Source organism: Gracilinanus agilis, chromosome 4 (assembly GCF_016433145.1).
Source record: "Gracilinanus agilis isolate LMUSP501 chromosome 4, AgileGrace, whole genome shotgun sequence".
Lineage (NCBI taxonomy): Eukaryota > Metazoa > Chordata > Mammalia > Didelphimorphia > Didelphidae > Gracilinanus > Gracilinanus agilis.
Window position 1 is genome coordinate 210,837,302 of NC_058133.1, and position 18,610 is coordinate 210,855,911.

Genomic DNA, 18,610 nt, shown 5'->3' on the forward strand with positions numbered 1-18,610 from the left:
TCATAACAACAAAGCTAGGAGGTAGGTGCTATTTTCACCATTCTACAGATGAGGAAACTGAGGCAGACAAGAAGTTTGATGACTTCTCTAGGACCACACTGTTATTGATCCTTCATTCCAAAAAGGACCAGTGACACCACAGAGTGATAACTTGCTCATGAATTAGATTTAAGCAAGGCAGAATGTACAAAGTCATCAACCTCACTATTTTCCATAGAGTCATCAGAGTCCAGTGGCAAGACAAAGGGCAGGACGGCTGATGATGTCCCAGGATGCAGTGGATGACCTCGGTTTCTCAGATGTCTGATCAAGCTGTAAGTGCTCCACAGTGCCTGCTTCAGCTGCCTTCATGGCCACTAGGACAGACTGTTCCTGTATGCCCATTCTGCTAGGAAAAGTCTTCACATGCTTGGGGCCATATTGCTAATAAAGTGTCCGAAGTCAAATTTGAACTCAGGGCTTCCTGACTTTAAGCTTCATCTACTGTATCATCTAGCTACATAGGTTCTAGAAAATTCTAAGTAAATTGGCTTTTGTGCTCAACCTTTCACTTCACTACTTTTTGCCCAATACCAGGCTCCTCCTTTAATCTCATCAGTCACTTCTACTTTGGTCTGTCATTCTAGAACCATAAGCAAATCATAACACCTTTTTGCATCTTGATTTCTTCAACTGTAAAATGAAGGAATTATATCATCTCCTAATTTTCCTAGGTCAGGGCCATTTAATTAATGGCTAAGGGAAAGGCAGAAAGGAAAAGAAGAAAGATGAGAGCAAGAAAAAAGAGGGAGGAAAATTTTCCAGGTCCCTAAAGGTCCTAGATGCAAAAATCTAATATATTTTTTTCAATCCCCTTACTGTCAATGGTTTTGGGCTTTATTTAACTCAAGGAGTATGAGGGAGCTGGGGCTGGGGCTGTAAGGACACCACAAAAATAGAGAGGAAGGGAAGAAGCTGTCCCCATCACAAATGCCATCTTAAGAGCCCTGAATAAATGAAAGAGAGAGACAGAAAGAAAATATTCGTAATTCATATTTTGGAGTAGCAATTAAAATCTGGTGTTTTCAAAGAAGGGAAGAAGTCCAACCCCCTCAAGCAAGACCTCAGTTTCCCACAGATTTCCTTTTCTCCTGAAATACTTTTCACACTATCACACAAAGGTAGAAGGGACTGTTGAGATCATTGGAAATTTACAGAAAGAGGAAAAACTGAGGCCCAAAGAAGTAAACAAAATAAAACAAACAAAAACTAATAGATTTCTCAAGGTTATAGGGGGAATTAAACTATAGAGACAGCATTTGAACCCAAGGCCTCTAAGTTTAAAAAGAAAAAATAATTTTGACCTCATGAACTCTACAGATTGGTTCTCAGGGATTCCACAGGGTCCCAAGATCACACTGAGAATTGCTGACCTCTGCCCTACTACTGCTGCACCACTTCTGCTTTGGAATGTTGTTTTTCACACTTCAATTTTAAAATCTCTTGGATGTTTTTCTCCCTTCCCTAAGAGAATGTTGTATTTTCAGTGTTTCATGTTAGAATGCCTCCAACTCATTTTACAAGATTTTATGTTTGAGTAAAGTTTCTCAGTAACAATACTCCATTATTTTTTTAAAATCTAAAACCATCCTAACATTTTTTTTTAAAAAACCCTTAACCTTCCATCTTGGAGTCAATACTGTGTATTGGCTCCAAGGCAGAAGAATGGTAAGGGTAGGCAATGGGGGTCAAGTGACTTGCCCAGGGTCACCCAGCTGGGAAGTGTCTGAGGCCAGATTTGAACCTAGGCCTGGCTCTCAATCCACTGAGCTATCCAGCTGCCTCCCCATCCTAACATTTTATTCCAATTATAAAGGCAAGATAGATGGCACAGAGATGTGAACAGAGATAAGGTTGGGCTAGGAGCCTGAACATTAGAGTTCAAACCCTGCTTCTGTCGCTTAATAGCTATATCATCAAGAGCTCTCTGGGTCACATACAGGCAACTCTCTGACACTATTATCACTTGACCAACTAAACTTATTAATGTTGTTGTTTTCAGTTGTTTCGGGCATGTCTGACTCTTCATGACTCCATTTGAGTTTTCTCAGCAAAGACACTGGAGTGGCTTGCCATTTCCTTGTCCAGCTCATTTTATAGAAGAGGAAACTGAGGCAAACGGTGTTACGTGACTTGTCCAGAATCACACAGGTACTAAGACTCTGAGGCCACATTCGAAGTCAGTTCCTGCCTCTAGGCCCAGCCTCTATCGACTGAGACATCTAGCTGCCTCCTCAACACATAAGAGTAAGTACTTAATATATGCTTGTTGACTGGACGAAGTTTCGAAGTTTCATGCTGATGAAATCAAAACTCCTGGATATATATGAGAAGAATGTCTAAATGATTATAAGAAACTCTCATTTTTTTTCTTGAAGTTCACACTGTGAAATAAATACTGCTTTCCCCACAGAAAAACTGTTATTGATGGTTGTATTTTAACCAAGGGCTCCATGTTAAATAAATCTTAGCTATAACCCACAACCAGATCAAAATTGTGGGTGACCCAAAAGGCGATAGGAAAAAATCATGGTAGCTACAGACTGTGAAGCCCATCCAACCATGAGTATCAAACATGCCCTGCTTGCGACAAGTTGGGTATCATCAACAAAGGCCAGCATGCCTTGAAATGGAGGCGGACCAGTCAGGATAGGAAATAAATGAGATGAGGAGTCTAAGTATGGGAAGGTATCTATGGCCTGTTTCTGGACAGGGACTAGAAGCATGGGTTAGTATGCCTACTTGTCTGCCTCGAGGTCAAATCTCCTGAAAAGAATTCCTTTAACTGGACAGTCCCTGCTTTCTGCCCTCTCTTCTCGAAGACTACTACATAGTCTACTTTGGGCACACTGTATTTTAGAGGTGACTTAATGATTGATCAAAGGCATCTACAATAATCCCTCTTTATCTAATATTTGAAATGAATCCCCATGCTTCTTTTATCATAACCCTGGGTTGGCTTACTCAATAAACATTTACTGAGTGTTTACCATGTGCAAGGAACTGGTGGGGGGAACATCTCTCTGATTCCTCTGTCTCATTTACCCCATTCCTCCCCCAGGCAATAAAAAAAACAATCACTGCTTCTATGTTATGTTATGGTTTTATAAGACAATGTTCTTCAAAACAACCTTGTTTTAAAAATATTATTTATTGTATTATTATATTATAAACATATAATATAATATATACAAAATATATATTATACAAAAAGTATAATTATTCCTATGCCTACTTAAGAGATGGGGGAACTAAGTAATAAAGAAATAAAGTAACCTATTTAGAAGTTACAAGCTGTGGGTAGCAGAGAAAGCTAAAGCTTCTGTCTGCAGTTCCTCTAGTCATCTGCTACATCTGACTTAATGGCTTCAGTTGGGATTTTCTTGGCAGACACAGGAGTGGTTTGCTATTTCCTTCACAGATTCATTTTGCAGACGAGGAAACTGAAGCAAATGGGGTTAAGTGACTTGCCCAGTTTTCTTAGCAAAGATATTAGAATTGTTTGTCATTTCCTTCTCTAGTTCATTTTACAGAGAAGGAAACCGAGGCAAACCAGATTAAGTGATTTTTCCCAGGCTCATACAGCTAGGAAGTATCTGAGGCTGGGTTTGAATTCAGATCTTTTTGATTCTAGGCTCTGGGCTCTATCCATGGCACTACCTAGGTGCCCTCTTGTCCTTTACCCTAATTGTACTTTCTTTGCTACTAAAACAGCAAGGATAGGGGCAGCTAGGTGCCTTAGGGGGACAGAAAGTCAGGCCTGGAAATGGAAGGTCCTGAGTTCAAATCTAGATGCAGACGCTTCTTAGCTATATAACCCTGGGCAAGCTACTTGACCCCCATTGCCAACCCTTATTGCACTTTTTTTTAATTAACATTTTTAAACCGTTAACTTCTGTGTATTGGCTCCTAGGTGGAAGAGTGGTAAGGGTAGGCAATGGGGGTCAAGTGATTTGCCCAGGGTCACACAGCTGCGAAGTGTCTGAGGTTGGATTTGAACCCAGGACCTCCTGTCTCTAGGCCCGACTCTCAATCCACTGAGCTACCCAGCTGCCCATCCTTATTGCACTTTTGCCTTGGAACAGAAACACAGTGTGGATTCTAAGACAGAAGGTAAGGATTTAAAAAAAAGAAAGAAAAAAGAAAAAGCAAGGACAATCCTATCTATTAGGTGGGGTTACAAAAAATAGCTAACCAGAAGAACCTTTACTGGCCCCCAGCAACAGGCCTGTCCAGTTCCAAGATACAATTTATCTCCTACCTAAATCCAAACCTATATAAGCTTTGTCTTTTTGTTCATTAGTAGAATCTCTGCCTGTGCAGGTGGGGTTCCATTACTAGTAAATTTAATAAAACCTCATTGGTTACTGAATTTATGGCACTGGATTTGAGTTATGATCTTAGTTTTGGGGTATTGGTTCTGGTTCATTCAAAGTCCTTCATAATCTGGTCCCAACTTTCCTTTTCGACTTTATCTCTTATTATTACCAGTCAGTGATCCTGTGCTTTAGATAAACTGAACCATTAACTGTTCTCCAAATAGTGCTTGAATTTTTCTCTTTGTGTCTTTGTTCAAGTAATTCCCTCTAATCAGGATCAGTCAGTGCCATCCATAAAATGCAAGAATTGGACACTAATGCATTATTATTAGTGGAGTTGTGCACTGATCTAATCATTCTGTTGGGCAATCTAGATTTATGCCCAAAAGACCATAAAACTTTGCATCCACATTAATCCAGTAATATTACTGCTAGGTCTATATCCTCAGAAGAGGGGGAAAGACCAAAAATTCATACAAAAATATTTATTGTAGCTGTTTTTGTGGTTGCAAAGAATTGGAAATTGAGGGGATGTCCATCAATTGGTGAATGGCTGAACAAATTGTGGTATATGCTTGTGACAAAATACTGTTGCTCTATAAGAAATGATCAACAGCAACTTGGAAAGACAAATGAACTGATGCAGAGCAATGTAAACAAAACCAGGAGAACATTGTACACAGTAACAATATTATATTGTGATCAGCTGTGAAAACCTTAGCTATTCTCATCAATACAATGATCTAAGACAATGCTCCCCTCACCCTCTTTCTTCCTTAAAAGCTCCGCCTTCTATCAGAATAAATATGAAACATTTGCTCCAAAGCAGATGCGTGGTAAGGGATGGGCAATGGGGGTTAAGTGATTTGCCCAGTGTCACACAGCTAGGAAGTGTCTGAGGCCAGTTTTGAATCCAGGTCCTTCTGTCTCTGGGCCTGGATCTCTGTCTAATATTAGCCACCTAGCTGCCACATTCCAAAACAATTCTTTTTTTTTCTTTTTTAAACCCTTAACTTCTGTGTATTGGCTCCTAGGTGGAAGAGTGGTAAGGGTGGGCAATGGGGGTCAAGTGACTTGCCCAGGGTCACACAGCTGGGAAGTGTCTAAGGCTGGATTTGGACCCAGGGCCTCCTGTCTCTAGGCCTGACTCTCAATCCACTGAGCTACCCACCTGCCCCCATTCCAAAACAATTCTGAAAGACTTATGATAAAGAATGCTATCCCCCTCCAGATAAAGAACTCCTGAAGTCTGAACACAAATCAAAGCACACTATTTTTCACTTTATTTTCATTTGTGTGTTTTTACTTGGGGTTTTTGGTTTTATTGAGTATTCTCAGACCAAATTGCTTATTGCTTATTATCTCAGGGAGAAAGATCTAATTTGGATCTTATAATTTTGGAAAATGTTAAAATTGTTATTAAATGAAATTGAGAAAATAAAATATATTTTTTAAAAATGTGTTGCCAAAAAGAGAACATCACCTTCCTCATTCCAGACATTATATTTCTACTAGGACAGCCAAGGATTGCATTCTTATTTTTGAAGCACCTTGTCACAGTATTGACTGATGAATTTGGCCTTCACCGTCACCCAGAGATCTTTTCCACACAGACTGCTGTCTAGCTACACCTCTGTAGTCTGTGTGGCTGAGTCACAACAAATTCATTTTGAAATAAACCTCCCTCCAAATGTTCTGATCCTCAGTGAAGACTGAGCCATCATCACTGCAATTATTAAAAGGCTGCTATTAAGCACCTAACAGCACACAAACAAAACTACAGGTCTAATCTTGCCACAGTGAAACTTTAGGTAACAAAAAGATTCTCATGCCCAAGAGGATAGTCTTTAAACTAGAGGATTATTTCATCTTCTGGATTGCCACTAAATCATAGAAAAACTGGGAAAGCACTTTATTTATGCAGCAGAATTCAACTTGTATATAAATGCAGCTTCTTTTGGCCTTTTGCACTTTTATTCTATTTAATCCTTACCTTCTATCTTAGAATCAATACTGAGAATCAGTTCAAAGGCAGAAGAACAACAATAAGGACTAGGCAATGGGGGTTAGTTAAGTGGCTTGCCCAGGGTCACACAGCTAGGAGGTGTCTGAGATCATATTTGAACCCAGGACCTCCCATTTGCAGGCCTGACTATCTAGTCACCTCGCTGTCTCTTTTCATACATTTTTAATCTAAGATACTCTTCACAGCAGAGTAACACCCACAAAAAGGTGGCAAAGCAAGTGATGGAAGAGGAGGTAATGGGGAATCTTATTGTTAGTCTGCTAGAATTTATTAAGCATCTACTATGTGCTAGGTACTATGCTAAGTGTGGAGATACAAAGAAAGGCAAAAAAAACATGGTCCTTGTCCTAAAGGGGGTCATAGTCTAATGGGAGAGACAACCATGCAAATGACTATGTACAAGGAAGACAGGACAAATTGGAGTTAGCCTTAGAGAGAAGGCTGTAAGATTAATGAGGACCTGGAAAAGGCTTCTTATGGAAGGTGAGAATTTAGCTGAGACTTGAAGGAAGCCATGGAAGTCAGGAGGTGGAGATGAGAAGGGTTCAAGGGGGAACAGTCAGTGAAAATTCGAGGAACAGCAAGCAAGCCAGTGTCACTAGGCTTCAGAGTATGTGGAAAGGAGTGAGGCCTAACACTGGAAAGGTAGGAAGGGGACAGGTTATTAAGGTTTCAGAAAGACAATCAGAGGATTTTATATTTGATTCTGGAGATGATAGCCACTGGGGAGTTTACCCTATGAACTTAAACACATTTAAGGATTAGTTCCAGACTGCAAGTCATCTAGATCTATGCATCGACAGAGACTTTGTACTGGAGATTCTGTGAAGCTGTTCTATGTTTACTATGTCTATGTTTTGTATTTACTTATATGTATAATACCAGATAATAATTTTTAATAAAATGGGATGGAAGTTCAGAGATAAGTGAGCTGTTGTAAATTTAATCATTAATGTGGAAATATTAGAATATTACATTATACAAATACCATCTTCATATTGTTGTACAATTCTGTGTTTTTGTTGTTGAGTCATTTCAATTATTCTTCATGACAGAATTTGAGGATTTCTTGGCAGAGATACTGGAGTGCTTTGCCATTTCCTTCTCCAGCTCACTTTACAGATGAGGAAACTGAGTCTTCCTAACTTTAAGCCTGGCATTCTACCCACTGTACCACCTAGATGTCACACAATTCCATATTACTCATCTGTGTTTTGGTTCTAAGGCAGAAGAGCAGAATGGGCTAGGCAAAGGGGATTAAGTGACTCGCCCAGGGTCACACAACTGGGAAGTATCTGAGGTCAGATTTGAACCCAGGACCTTCCATCTCTAGGCCCGGCTCTCTATGCATTGACCCACCTAGATGCTCTCCCTCCCTCATATTAATTTTATTTAAAATGGAAGCTGACATGTTTAATAAATATTGTGATAATTTTAAACTGTAAACTCATGGTTGTCTCCTGATTTTAGGAGTGAACTCAGAAAATAAAAATAAGGAAATTACAAGAATATTGAATATTAGAGAATTAATGGAATACAAAGTCAGGGCTGGAGAGACCACATAGGTAGTTCTGTGAATTTCCTGATTGATTGGATCATGTAAAAATGTTAAATAAAGTAATAGTAGGAGCCTACACCTGGGAACTGGTTTACAAATGCCTTACTAAGGAAGAATTTAAAAACCAAACCAAACGAAGGCCTTAATGCAAAAAGCTTGATAGCAAGGAGACTTTAGGGGAGTTCTTAAGTCAAACTGAAGCTCTTCAGGACCAAAGCAAAGGTTCCTTTGGGGAGAAGGGGTAAGAGGAAGAGAGAGGGATCACTTGTGGATGACTAGATACTCTGAATTGAATAGGAATGCCATGATAGTAGGCCAGGCTGAAATTAGATATTTCATTGCAGAGGGACATCATGGGTTCAAGTTAGAAAGTTTTTCTGGGACATACCATATTCTTCTGGCAAATAAATTTGGGAAAGTCTATCAACAAGGTGATGGAATCACTCTGGAATTAGCAGGCATCTGAGTTAGAAAAGATGAATTGCTTAATGGAATGCCTTAGAGAGTCTGTGTTTGGACTTGCACAATGCTAGAAAGATATCTGGACTAGACTCTGATTTGATGTTGGTGTGATACCATGGGAAGAGGTTGGTGACTTTGTAGTTTGTCTGAATACAACTAAAGAGATATCTACAGAGTTGAGAAAAGAGCCTGAGGAAGCAGATGAGGTCTGAATGGAAGAAGTATAGAATGTTCTAATTCAGAGCCTAGAGATAAAATGGCATCCAGCTGACATTGAGCTATACCAGCCTGAACAAATTTTGAAAAGTTAATAGATGTAGGTTGTGGAATGGAATGAACAGCAGTGCTTGCCCTGGGGAAGACTCAATATTACCTAGGTCTACATCCATTCTTTCATGTATGGGCCAGAAAAGCACAGAAAAAGAGTGACTCTGATTCAATCCCATGTTTGTGGCATACTTGTTTGAAGACAGAATTAAAGACAAAACTGCCCTATTTGGGAAAAGACCAAGTGAATAGACCACAAGAGAGTCTGATGAAAAAACCACCAGCATAATACAAGTGAAGAAGCAACTAACCTTCCTTCCTTCCTACCTCTCTAGCTTCAGCCCCTTTCCCTCCCTCCCTTCTTTCTCTTCCTCCTTCCCTTCCTCTTCCCTTCCCTCTCCCCTTCTTTCCTTCTTTCACCTCTCCCTCCCTTCATTTCATTGCTTTCTTCCTTCCTTCCTTTCTTCCTTCCTTCTTTCCTTCCCTCCTTCCTTCTTCCTTTCCAACCTCCCTAACTTCTTTCCTTCCTCTTTTCCCTTTTTCTTTCTCTGGTTGGATCCATGAGTAATAAATGTATACAAAGAAGGAATCAGAGTTTGTGTAAGAAAGGTTAAATTCTAAAGAATCAGGAGATAGAGACAGATCAGTGCATCCTGGATCCTGAAAACAGTATGAATGATTTCATCAACATTTCATTACAACTTGAAACAAAAATATCATGGAGATATAACTAGAGGAAGAGAAAACTGAGGGAATTGATGGATTGGGAGGCCAAGTGCTGCCTGGCATTCTTCCCATGTTCATGTTTTGTGCTGCACTGTAGCTGCCACTCTTGGGAAAAATTATCCTGTGCCATGACTATCATCCTTCCATCCCATTCTATGAGCTCCCACCCACTCCAATTTGCCTGAGAGTGGGGCAGAGGGCACTTGAACCCTTTTCATCTAGCAACCTGCACATCAGCAGAAAAATATACAAGACAGTATTTGGTATTTTACTGCTCAAATTAAAAAAAAAATCAAGGACAAGTTCAATTTTGAAGAGAAAACTCACGATTCATTTTCTAAAGGGTTTTCCTCCAGACCCAAAGATGATTAAAAAAACAAACAAACAAAACCCCCTTACTTTCCTTCTCTTTTAGTAATAACTCTAAGACAGAAGGCAAGGGCTAGGCAATGGGGGTTAAATGATTAGCCCAGGGTCACACACTGAGGAAGTGTTTGATGCCAGATCTAGACCTAGATCCTCCTGCACTCCAGGCCTGGCACTCTATCTTCTGTGCTACCTGATGCCCAACCTGCAAATGATTTTTAACAGTGATGGCTTTAACATTGAAGACCTTCCTATGTTCACATTTAATCACTAAGAAATTATAATAGAGTTGAGGAAAAAAAATGTGAGGAAATTGAGCAGGCAAGGAAAAGTCTTTCAATAAATGTTCCCAAATATGAAAAAGGAGGTCAACAAAAAGCATTTATTTTGGAGTTCGGCATTCTTGTTATCCCTAAATATTCATAAAAATAAAATCTACTGTAATTCAATTTTTTTAAATTAAAAAAAAAAAACCACAAGGATGCTTTGACCTTGGGTCTCTTTTTTTTCTGCTCCCATTTCAGCATCTTTCACAAATATTGTTTAGTCGGTGTAGAAAACAAATGTGAATTTGAACAAACAGGTCATACAAATGCCAATCAAGTGTCTCTTATCTTGTAAACACTGCCTCAGCTGAAAACAGCAAGATTTGTGGCACCTCTGTGTTCAGTGACAGGTGAATATGTCACAATATACTCTGATATGCTGTATATGTTGATAGGACCAATAATTTCCAATTCATGCATGTGCACAAAGAGCTATTCTTCTTACTAAACAGTGACATTTGGGGCCCCCTTGAACTCCTCATGAAATAATGATGGACAAACTACTCAACAAAGTAGATCATGAATTAGACTAGCTTAATATCTTTTAAATATATATAGATTTGAAAGGAAATTGTATTGGGCAAGTCACTTAACCCCAATTGCTTAGCCCTCATTGTTCTTTTGCCTTGGAACTGATACTTTACTAAGCATCAATTCTAAGACAGAAGGTAAGAGTTTTAAAACGAAGAAGAAAATTGTACCCCCAGGTAAGGAAAAGGGCAATTGTGATTTAAGAAAAACGTCTTAAAAGAGATTTTTAAAAATGGTCCTCTTTTTCCCAACTGCAAATTTGCTTGTAGGCAGGAATTGTTTTTACCAGTGAAATTAATAGCATCTTTGTATCATTATATTTGGGCTATTGTTTCTTGAACCACTGTGAATGCAATTGTCATTTTTTTCAATGTGCCTCATTTTAGTTCAGTCTGGAACAGATTTTAGAAGGAGCTACTTATTACATTGATGGTTTAATGAGATTTTTTCTTGTAAAAATGTTTTATATCCATTTTTGTGTATTTTAAGGTTATATGAATTTTTCAAAGCTATGTGAATCTGTTATGATAAGGTTTGACTAGGTACAGCATGTTTTTTCTTCAGAGTTTGAGGCTGCTTATAAGGTGTCTAAAGGTACATTACCTAGACAAGTTTTGTCACATTTGTTATTGCATTAATAAATCAAAACTTATTACTTGGGGAAAAAAGAGATGCAATCAGAGAACACTCTTATGGGCAAAGGAGGGTTGAACACATGCACACACAAAGTTTGGTATAGAAATATATTAAAGTCAGGGTGGGGAAATGGAGAGGTTAAGTGGGAAGATAATACTGGGGAGGAAATAAATGTTGGCATAAAGAAACTTTCTCAACCTGAAGGAAGGGAGGGAGTCATAAATGGGAGAGGAGGAATAAAAGCAAAGAACTAACAGTTAGCAATAATGATTCCCTGCTCCCATAAGAGGGCCATTGAAACACTCTAAAAAGTACAATAGAAGGGCAGCTAGGTGACTTCATGGATAGAGAACCAGGCCTAGAGATGGGAGATCTCGGGTTCAAATCTGACCTCAGACACTTCCTAGCCGAGTGATCCTGGACAAGTCATCTAACCTCCATTGCCTAGCCCTCACCACTCTTCTGCCTTGGAACCAATACATAGTATTGATTCTAAGGCAGAAGATAAGGGTTAAAAAGAAAAGTACAATAGAAAGGGGTTCAGAAGACCACTTCTTAAAGTAAAATATAGACTCTATCATATATACTTTTTAAAAATCAAGTGGTGTTAAATAGTGATTCATGGTTTTAGAGAGTATTTTCTTTGTGTGTTCTATGTGTAAGGAAATGCTTACTTTTGTAAGTTCAGAATAATTTTTTTAATTCAAGAAGATAGAATGAGAGAAGAAAATATTTTCTGCTACAAATATGGATCATGTGGCTATATTTTGTCCAATGTATCTGAGAATAAACTGTACTTGCTTTGGAGGAAGTAGATGCCCAAGGATCTAGTACTGAGGAACAAAATGATGCAGGAACTGAAACAAGATGACAACATTTTTTTGAAAAACACTGCTGCTCAGATGAACCTTGAGAATCACACAGAAAAGAATAAACATGTATCATCCCAGCTGAAGAAGAAATTGGAAAGCAAGGTAGAGAAAGGCCTGAATCAATCCATCAATAATCTATAATAATCAATCAATGGGCATTTATTAAGTACCTTCTATGTGCTAGGCATTGTCCCTGTGAATACAATAAATCACACTTTTTATATTTTAGATACACAGAAACAGCTAAATATAGCTGATAAGCACATCTTGATACGAAAGAACTATTAAATAAGGTGCTCCTTGGGGAAGCTAGTACTTCAGTGGATGGAAATCCAGACTTAGAGGCAGGAGATCCTGGGTTCAAATGTGACCTCAGAAACTTCCTAGCTATGAGATCTTGGGCAAATCACTTAACCCCAATTGCCTAGTCCTTCCTGTTCTTGGGCCTTGAAACTGATACTCTATATCAATTCTAAGACAGATGATATGGTTAGTTTTTTTTTAAAAAGTTGTTCCAAAGAAAACTGCTACTTTAAAATGTCATTTTAAGAATGGTAAATCTCCGCTTCCAGTCCATTCAGCACAGAGTGTTCCTGAGAAAGGTCCTGCTTAGGGGAAAGTAAGACACTAAATAGAGAAATTCAAATACTCTGCCTAGGTCTGAGAAAGATCCCAGTTTGGATAAGTGGGGAGAACTGAAGCTAGACACAGAACCTAGAATCTCTCCTCTAAAGTTCTCTCCAAAGGAGCCTAAGAGTTTAGAAATGCTGGTAGTGAGCTTCTAACACCAACCATCTTAGCTACAGATGTAGATCAACAGGTCCCAAAAGAATCAGAATACAATTCAATGTACCATTAAACTAAATTATAATGGTTAACTAGATGTAATGAATTGGTTTTGTTTTGTTTAAAAGAAAAAAAAGCCCAACCCTTACCTTCTGTCTATTCTAAGACAAAATAGCACAAGGGCTAGGCAACTGGGGTTAAGTTTTCTCATTTGTTAAATGAGCTGAAGGAGGAAATGGTAAACCTCTTCAGTATTTTTGCCAAGAAATCCCCAAATAGGGTTATGAGTTGGACATAACTGAACAACAAATGATTTCTGATAAATGTATATGCAGTTGTATAAATGTATTGTTATGTATAGCTATTATTATCATCACTGTAATGGCTAGCATATTTTTTTCTCCCAATTTGAATCAATGAACATTTATGACATGTCTACTATGTGCCAGGTACCACTGTTACTTGAAGCAGCCTTTCAAATATTGTTTCGAATTATGATATGTGTGTTATATTATTATTTTTTAAACATTTGCTTTCTTTCTTAGTATCAGTTCTAAGACAGGAGAGCAGCAAGGACTAGGCAAATGGGGTTAAGCGACTTGCCTGATTTCTGAGGCCAGATTTGAACACAGGTTCTCTTGACTCTTGGCCTGGCTCTCTATCCACTGAGTTACTAGCTGCCCCTGTATATAAAATTAATTTGGATTCTAAATCATTTTCAGGAACTGGAAATTTTGACTATGAGGAGAAATATAACACTAGATTCTTCTCAAAATATTGCCCTAAATACTATAGGTATTGTCACTGCATCTTTGAGAAGCAATGGAATCTTGGAATGACAGCTCAACTGTCATTCAACTGTCAACAGCTGAACTGTCATTTTTATGAAGAGTCTATAAGGAGACTGAAAACTTAACTGATGGTCTGGAGACACTGTTAATTGGGAGGGCTGAAGAGAGGATAGAAGAAAAGGATTAAGAGAACTAATTTCCTGAGAGGACTGCACTGAAGCCATCGAAAGAATTTCTGAGAAAAGACTTATCCTGAGAGGATTGAATGGAATGTGTTTTCAGAATTAGGTAGAAGTAGGTGTAAAGAGAGTTAAAGCCAAAATAGTGCTTATATTTTGTTTGTTGTTACACTGTTAATACATAGTATAGTAATAATGGAAAGATCAAAGATACTGAAGAATGTAGCTTAAATACTTTGCCCATATAATAAGAAAACAAGACTCACTGGAAAGGAACCTGATGTTGGGGAAGCCTGAAGGCGAAAGACAACAGAGGATGGGAAGGACAATGTCCCGAAAGCAAATGAATATGAGTTTGGATTGACCTCAGGAGATAGTGGAGGATAGAAAGACCTGCCATGCTTTATAGTTTATGGAGCCACAAAGGGTCAGACTGAATAACTGAACAACCAAATAGCCAATAATCTTGGAAAGACAGAGCCAGATAGACAGACAGAAGCAAATGATTATGGGGAAAGCACTTTTTCCCTACTTAAAAAAAAAAGAATATTAAACTGGGATGAGATCTCATAGCTAATTAATGAAGGAAATGTTGCAATTTTAGTACTTAACTTGGAAATATCAGAATATACTCCTTGTTTACATTAGAAGAAGAGATAGGAATGAATAAGAGAGATGAGCCAATAGCAGGCAAAGGGAGGAGGAACCACTCCACATTCAAAGCATATGGAAGAGCTGACTCTAAATCCCTGCTACATCTGTACAGGTTGTTTTGCCCATAGACTGCAAGATCAATGAGGCAAGGGCCAAGTTTCATTTTTGTCTATGTATCTATGGCACTTATCACAGTATCTGGTACACAGCAGCTGCTTAATAAATGTTTGTCTAATGAGTATAATGAATATTGAGAAACATAGAAAGACTCATATAAACTAATGCAAAATGAAGTAAGCAAAGCCAGGAAAGCAATATATTATAGTGACTACAATGTAAAGGGAAAGAACAGCCACCACACACACACAAACTGAAGTTTTTGTGTTCTGTTGACTGGCTTCGCTGAATTTTGTCTCCTGCCTCTCCTTCCACCCTTATAGAAAGGGAAGGGTTATAGATACAGAAGACTATCAGTAAAAATCTATTTAAAAGTTCTTGTGAATTGATTGAACTCACCCTTATAGTACAGAGGTTTCTTTAGGTGTGGTAATAGGAAGGATTAGCAGGGCTGGAGTTAGAGAGTGCAGGGGGAGTAGCCAATCCAGAAATTTGGGGTTAACTCTAAAATGTTAGCAGCAAATGCCTTCAGACCATTAGTGTGAAGAGCTTTCAAGCACAAGAAGAAGAAGAGATGAGAGTATATTTGTACAGCTCTTTCTAGTTAAGTCCTTGTTTACTTAGTCCTGTTACATGGCCCTTACTGTGTGTTTGAATCCAGTCTTGGACACTTACTAGCTGTGCAACTGTGGGCAGCCCTCTTTGCCTCAGTTTCCTCATCTATAAAATTATTTGGAGAAGGAAATGGAAAACCACTCCAGTATCTTTGCCAAGAAACCCTAAATGGGATCATGAAGAATCTAACATGACTGAAAAATGACTGAACAATGACAAATATATGTCTTGTCCTCCTGCTATGCTGAGAAAATTTCCCAAGCATAGAAATAATTTCTTTCAATTCAATTCAATCCAACTCAACAAGCATTTATTAAGTGCCAAGCACTATATACAAAGCCTAAAATGTAAGCTCTCAAGAAGTTGGCTCTCTAGTCCATGATCAAGGCATGTGCTGAGCTACAAAAATGCTACACTAGCCACATTTATCTCAGCACCAGACAGAGACAGAGCACACATCTTCCTGGGAGCCAAGGCTTTCACAGGGCTGAGGATGGACACTGGAAGCTATTTACCAGTCTGGAGAGATGTTTTAAATATCAAAGGCTTTTCTGAATCAACCATAAGAAACCTTGAGAGGAAAAGAAAGAATTATAACTCGGGGCTCTTTATAGGCAGGATTATGGCAGAATAGTGCTTAAGAGAGTCTCTGGGATTGGGTACTTGGTAGTCACAGGGAAGGTTACATCTAGATGGCGATTCTGCCACCTCCCTCAGCTACCTTCTGCCTGTCAACCACACCTTCTCAAGGCTATCATGGAGTCCTGCCCCCACTGCCCTCCTCAACCCTAAGTCCAGCATATAAATACTTAATCCTATTTGTGTATTCATTCAACAACTTCATCCTATCCAGGGTTACCAGATTAACCTTTCTAGAACAGCACTGATTATTCATTAGGCAACAAGGTGCCAGTGAAGAGCCTGGGACCAAAATCTTTGCCCTGGCATTCAAGACCCTCTCCATTTAGGCTCTCACCTTACTTTTTTCAGGCTTATCTCATAGTTCCTTGTACTCCAAGCCACAGTGCTATTTTATATACTCCACCTCTCCCTTACCTGCTGAGATTCTATTCATTATTCATGGTCCAGTTCAAATTTCAAATCATCTATGTAGCCTTCCCTGAAATCCTTATTTGGGCATATAAAATGGTGAGCGGAATGCCTGGAGGCAAGGAAAGTCAGCAGGAGGCTACTGAAATAGTTCAGGTCTAAAGGGTGATGAGAGCCTAAACTAGGGTGGCTATATGAGTGGAGAGAAGGGGACAGTGCTGTGCTAAAGCTCGCTCAAATTTGGCACTGTTTGGGGGCTAGGGGATCTGAATGTTAAATATTTATCAACATGTCCTGGCCCCTAAGTTAAGTTACCCTTCCCTTCTTTTCTTTTTTTAAAAAATAACCCTTACTTTCTGTCTTAGAATCAATACTTGCCCAGGGTCACACAGCTAGGAAGTGTCTGAGGCCAGATTTGAACCCAAGGATCTCCCAACTCTAGGTTTGGCTCTCAATCTATTCAGCCACGTTCCTAGCTGCCCCCTACCTTTCCTATCTATTAGCAGTTCCAACCAACAGAGTACAGCACAATAGTTGGTGTGAATTATATAAAAAAAGTGCTTGTTAAATGCATTTAATTCTTTTTGCCCCCACGTTATTCCCATAGGTGTCTTAAACTTTTATAAATACCATGAGGGGGGCAGGAAGCTTGTTTATACCCCTCTAGGAGGTACCCAAGTTGTCACCACTGACAGTCATCTACTTATTAACTTTTCTGGATGTCTGCCTGGAATTCAGGATACAGACTTGAGAGGAGTCCAGAGTTCTGCCTACAGTTCCCTGTCCACCGCCTCTTCTCTCACCTGTAATATTCCACGTAGGTGGTCTTGTTGGCCACCTCTGTCAGATCCGTGCTGACATCCCTCCACACAGGCAGACCTGAGAGCTGCAGGATGATGTTGCCTGACATCTGCTGCACGAACTTCAACGTCTGGATGTAGTCACCCCGGGTGGCAAAGATCTCACTGAGCCGCGCCAAGTGCTGCTCCAGGTTCACCTTCATCTTTAGTGTGGTGCCTGACACCTGGGGGGCAGGGAAGGAAGAAGAGAAAAGTGTGAGAGACCATACCATTTAGGGTGGGAGGTGACAGATGGCAGATACTGGGAGCATGCAAGACAGGCAACCACTTGGGGGTTCACCATGTAGGAGAACCAATTTCTTATCCTATACTACTCAAAGAAATTTGGAGCATGTGGACCCCCCAAGGGGATCTGTAGAGGTAGTCTATAAACTTAAAAATTATTTTAAGAACTGTATTTCAATGTAATTGGCTTCCTTTGTAATCCTATTTTATTTTACATGTTTAAAACATTCTATTGAAAAGGGAGTGTCCCAGACTTCTAAAAGGGTTCATAACACAAAAATGCTTAAGAACTTCTGAACTAAATATTTAAGAGCACTTCCATCCATCCCTAAAATGAAAATGAAATCTCATATGAAAAGAACTTATATAGGGATATGTTAAAATAAAATTATCCAAATTACTGTAATATATCTATATATCTATATAATGAGAAAGGGTATTTTTTTTTGCAAGGAGGTTATTTCTTTTCATCCAAATAAAAGTATTTCATTCTTTTTTTCACTATTGTTCTCTGCCTTTGTTGCCTTTTTACTGCTCTTTTGTAAGAACATAATTAGAGGCCTCACTCAAGTGAAGTATGAGTTAGATCTAGGGGAAAATCAAAAGTCTATTCAAATCCACGTGGTATTACTTAAAAAAGAAAAGCAAACCTAAATGTACACATTTTTGGTGCCAGAAAATTCTATTATCCATAGCCATAGGCATTCATTTTGTAAAAAACTCAAAACCTCCTCTGGTGATTTCTGCTACATGAATTGCACAAATCCCAAACACATTTGGGTGTAATAATTAAACTATGCCTCAGTTTCCTCATCTGTAAAATCAGCTGGAGAAAGAAATGGCAAACCACTCCAGTATCTTTGCCAAGAAAACCCCAAATGGGGTTACAAAGAAAGTCGGTCACAACTGAACAAAACAAAACTATGTGTTGGGAATATAAATGGCTGATCCCACCTCTTGTAGTGGGAGGCTGGGAAAAAGAAGGTATGCTTTAGGTGCTCCTTCTGGGTCAGATCACTTCAGAGCTGCTCACCCTCTTGCCCATGAGATCAACAAGGGGCCCTATCTTTCAATAGCAGACTAGAAGCGAGGCAGAGCCCCCTGGTTATTGACCAAGCTCTCTGGCTATGTTCCAAAAAGGTGATGGTGGGGGTGGGGGTGGAGGTGGGGTGAGTTTAAGAAGGTGGAGAAAGAAGCTTTCCAAT

General features: G+C 39.1%; 1 protein-coding gene across 1 annotated transcript in view; it reads right to left on the minus strand.

Moving 5' to 3' along the window:
- The window catches only part of TTYH2 (tweety family member 2), a 105,339-nt gene that overhangs the window by 40,470 nt on the left and 46,259 nt on the right, over positions 1-18,610 (minus strand). The window contains exon 4 of the mRNA XM_044676967.1: positions 17,124-17,344. Within this exon, the coding sequence (XP_044532902.1) occupies positions 17,124-17,344 (221 nt within the window). The remainder of the gene's footprint in view (positions 1-17,123; positions 17,345-18,610) is intronic.